The 4,738-nt window shown below is 39.0% G+C and overlaps 1 protein-coding gene across 1 annotated transcript; it reads left to right on the top strand.

Annotated features, from left to right (window-relative positions):
• The first annotated feature begins 649 nt into the window (after positions 1–649).
• On the top strand, positions 650–2,535 carry LOC134204308 (PDZ domain-containing protein GIPC1-like). Its single transcript, XM_062679129.1, has 4 exons — positions 650–853; positions 900–1,148; positions 1,208–1,297; positions 1,358–2,535. Exons 1-4 carry the CDS (start codon positions 650–652, stop codon positions 1,508–1,510), a joined length of 696 nt encoding a protein of 231 aa, XP_062535113.1. The 3' UTR covers positions 1,511–2,535.
• The last annotated feature ends 2,203 nt before the right edge of the window (positions 2,536–4,738 follow it).

Consider the following 4,738-nt stretch of genomic DNA (forward strand, 5'->3'; position numbering starts at 1 on the left):
GTTCATTAAACTCTTCCACAGTTATTAACAGCAAGGTTTCTAAGCCAAGTTACTATTTTTATATTTGTAGGATGATACTTTTATGACCTAAGAGATAAACTTTCTAATTCAAAATTTCCTTGAGTGGACCAGGAATTGAACCCAGCCATTCTCAGCATAGACTTGCTTTGTAGCTGCGCATCTTACCACACGGCTAAGGAGGGCCTTAATTATGTAAACGCTTTGGCAGTAATTGTTATCTCGAAATCTAAAAAATCACGGGATTTTTACCAAAATCAAATGATTTTTCATAGGATTGGTTTGCATAATGCTTTCGAATCAGTACACAAAAAATGCTTTGCCATTCGCTAATTATTACATACATGCATCGGGTGTGGCAAGGGGTCTGAGAAGAATGAATTTGGGTCATCGTTCTCGCTGGCGATCTATAAATGGAATATCTGAAACGTTCAAAAAGATCTCTAATAATTTAATTTTCTTGACCTCAATATATCTAACTTATTTTAATGGCATTCTAGGTTGTTGAAACAATTACTCATTCTCAATGGTTCCGAAAGACCGTCATTGAACTGTAGTAATACGTTCCTACTTTTTTCCGCCTCTTTCATTGCAGATTTTATTTTGCACGCTAAACTCGCACAAGGTCGACATGAGTAACCTGCTGGGTGGACAAATCGGGTTAAACGATTTCATCTTCGCACACAAAAAAGGCCGCCCCAAGGAGGTGGAAATAGTCAAATCGGAAGACGCCCTCGGACTGACCATCACCGACAACGGTGCCGGATATGCGTTCATCAAGCGGATCAAGGACGGCAGCGTCATCGATCGGATCCCACATACAGGTTGGTGGATTGTAATGTTCGTACAAGTATTTAACCCCTTTTTACCTCGCATTGTAGGTTGGCGACCACATCGAAAAGCTAGACGGTATCAATGTGGTCGGAAAGCGACACTACGAGGTGGCCCGTATGCTAAAAGACATCCCCACCGGATCGACCTTTACGATTCGGTTGGTCGAACCGATGAAGAGTGGTTTCCAGGGTATCGCGCCTCGGAAGGGTGGCGCCAAACAGTCCAAACCTGGCTACGGAAGTGGAAAGGAAACGCTTAGGTTTAAGGCCAACGGAAATGCCACTATCGAGGACGAGGTTTGTCGATGGAAAAATTATCAATCGATCAAATCAAATTTTTTTTGTCTCAATTGTAGCACGACGACTCAACACAGTGCGGAATCGATGCCATCAATACACTGCTAGATTCATTTATGGGAATCAACGACACTGAACTAGCGACGCAGGTTAGAATCAGTACATACTTTGAATCACGCAGCAATGATAATAACTTTTCAACTCTGTAGATATGGGATCTAGGCAGCAATAAAACCAACTCAATGGACTTTGCCGAGGCGATTGATGCTTCCGACCTAGAGGCGTTTGGTTTCACCGACGACTTCATCATCGAACTGTGGGGTGCAGTCACCGACGCTCGACAGGGTCGTCATCGGAGATAAGACCTGATATTGCCGAAGAAAGTGTCGTAGCCAATAGTAACCGCCAAGCCAATCGCTTTGAAGCGTGTTTATGTTTTCCTTCTACCTTTCGGAAAATAAACATAATACGTATTTAATTGTGCTTCTACTTGAATAATATTTCTTACGCTCAAAATCACAGGGACGTAACTGCATTGATCGATTTCTCTTTGTCGATGTTTCCTTTTTATTATTGTAGCGAATTGCAGTAATTTGTGGAAGATTTTATTGTATGGAATAATATGATTGCATCTTGTACCAGAATCAACAATCATGCATGTAGCTTTTGAAACAATCGAGTTAGTATCAAAATACAAAATAGATTGAGATAAATCGATCAATACAGTTACGCCCTATAATTCTAAGCGCAAGATTTGTTATCTCGGTAGAAAATACGGAAGAAATAATTTAATACGACATCATCTTCTCCCAATCAAAAAGCAATAGAAGCGATGAAACACTTTCCGATAATCATATAATAATAGCATTTATGTTGAATATCCTATGTTCAGACTTCGCACCTGTTACATGTTGTTCGGTTATCTTGATGGCATTTTGCTTGATAACATGTTAAAACGTCGTAGTGTGAATGTAGTATTTATAGTAATGATATCCTAGGTAATGATCAAAAGAAGCAATCTGGGAGAACTTAAAAACATTCCTTCAGGAAAAAACCATACTTATGATGAGAAGCGTAGCTAGCTATCTAAAAGTTACTCAAACAAATGAAAAGACATTCGTACATGTGGAAGTGATAATATCGATAATTTTAACTAATACGTAATGTTATTCAGAGCGAAACGTAGGAGAACAAGTGTACTTACAGTTGGATGGAGAAGACGAGGTTTATGTAGATTTTTTAGTAGACTGAAGGAGAATAAAATCAAGTCAAACATTGAGTAGAAAAATGAAGATGGAGAATTTATTTTAACCGTGTATATCAAGTAAAGATTCGACTTATACGTTTAAGAAACACGAACATCTAGAAATACAGAGTTAAGGTAAAATCGAAAGATGACTCTTATACCGACAGCCCTCATATGATTTACATATTATGCTTACCCGCCATTTGGTACCTGCCGGATCGGCAGCGGACACCATCTTTGCAAAGTTGTTGACAATCTGCCCATTGTATCCTTCCAACTTTACCTGTACCTGAATACTTTCGCCGTAGAATTGGGCTAGCTTGTGGTTCATCCTTCGCCACCACACACCGTCTTCTTGCACGCCTCCAAAGATGGTCCCAAGAACGAGTCTTTTGAATACCTCGAGTGCTTTCAATTCCTTCTCGAGCATAATCCAGGTTTCAGTTCGGTTCCGCCCACTTACTTGTACTCTTTGTCTTTTAATCATTCATCACAAGTTCAACTTTTGTTATCTATTACGTTTCAGGCGGGTATACCAGATCCACTTGAGACCACCTTTTCAAATTTTTAATCGACAATATCCATATGATCCGCGAAGCAACACTTACACTTTCATAACTTAAGATCTGCGTTCCATGGAATTGTTGCAAAATCTAGAATGTTCGTACAGCATTAACAATCGTGAAATTTTCATCGTTCACTAATTCACTGTCCAATTTGAATAACCATTAGTTAACCAATTGATCACCCGTGGTGCGCTCAAGTTTGACGTTTGCTCACTACCGCCATGCGGTTCGTGAATTGCCCCAAGTGAAAACAACAGAAGTCCACTACTTTTTTTTACCTTTAACAGATATGTATTTCGACCTCAACAGTAAGGCTGTCTTCAGTGTCTCGTACTTGACTCGACTTCGTCGACTAAGTCGAGTCGAGTACAAGACACCGAAGACGGAAGACACGAAGACGAAAAAGTAATGGAATTAAATGGAATAGCACAAACTCGTCTTATGACAAGTAAATACATTCCACTAAAAGCTTAAAAAATATCTTAACAGAAGCCGTTAGGATTTGTACGACGATGAATTGATGAGTGTACGTATGTTCAATGCATTATGTCTGCTTGTCTGTGTCCGTTTACTTGCTTGATGAGCTAGGAGGCCGTAGGTACATAGGTTGTGATATTAAAAACACATCAGGTGTTCCGAAAAGTCTGTTGCCGCCAGTTCATGGTGTCTTCTCGCTCGGATTGGACCAAAGAAGTAATAGTGCGCGTGCGAAATGTACCACTCCCTGGACTAGGGGAATTCTGCCAAAAGTTACATATGGGCAATTGTGTTACCAGTGACCAGTGGTTCCCTTGCTAGAAGTGGGAACGAAGCTACACCAAGTGTCACCATGGCACGGTATGTTGAAGCCAAGTCCTATCGTCTGCTGAGAAGTGAAGGATCCTCGCTGCTTCGATGATCGCCCCTATAACCTGTGATGCTGCATGTCGACCACCGCTGATCGATCGGCCGCAATGTAAATGTGCACATGTGACGAATGAGAGTATGAATCCAATGAGTAATAAACCACAAGTATAAATTTATGCTATATGCACGCTAATAAATTATCTTTAAAAGTGATCACAATTGTGTCTATAAAAAAAAATAGTAGTTTTTTTTTAATAATTATTGTTTTCCTATCTGAACTAAATTGATTAAAATCAAGTATAAAAATATTACATTCCATTTCGCTTATTTACTCTACTTGTTTTCTTTGCCTAATTTGTATATAACACAGCTCAACAAGATTTTGTCTCTAACACCAAATAATGTGTCCCTAGTAGATTTTTGCACGCTGAATCCGAATCTGACTTCAGATTTTCTCTAACACGTCGAGATTTTGAGATATACCTCAATGAATTTCGTAAAATCGATGATTTTGAGCATTTTAGAAAAGCCATCGTTAACCCTATAGAAAGAATTACTAGTCAATCAAGGTCCAAAATGGATCACAAACATCTAATCTTTCGAATTGTGGTGCATTTTGAACAAGTTAAACATAATAAGTGTGATTTATCTACAATTTTAGTAAGTGAAAGTTATTAAAAAATATGTTTTATGCAAGCCTTTTTCGTAGACTTGTGTACAAGCCTGGTAACTATCTGTGAACGATTTTGAGAGGAAAGTAAAAAGAATTCAATATAATAGTTTGTTCAAGCAAAAAAATAATACGTTTTCAATTAATTGCATATTATTCGGCAACTCGGCCGTACGGCCGTAGGAGGTTGAGGGTTCGAGTCCCTCCAAGACACGTGGATTCTTTTTCGCAAATTTCATATCAATATGTCCATTTCGAAACA

Source organism: Armigeres subalbatus, unplaced genomic scaffold (assembly GCF_024139115.2).
Source record: "Armigeres subalbatus isolate Guangzhou_Male unplaced genomic scaffold, GZ_Asu_2 Contig515, whole genome shotgun sequence".
In the NCBI taxonomy this organism is placed as follows: Eukaryota; Metazoa; Arthropoda; class Insecta; order Diptera; family Culicidae; genus Armigeres; species Armigeres subalbatus.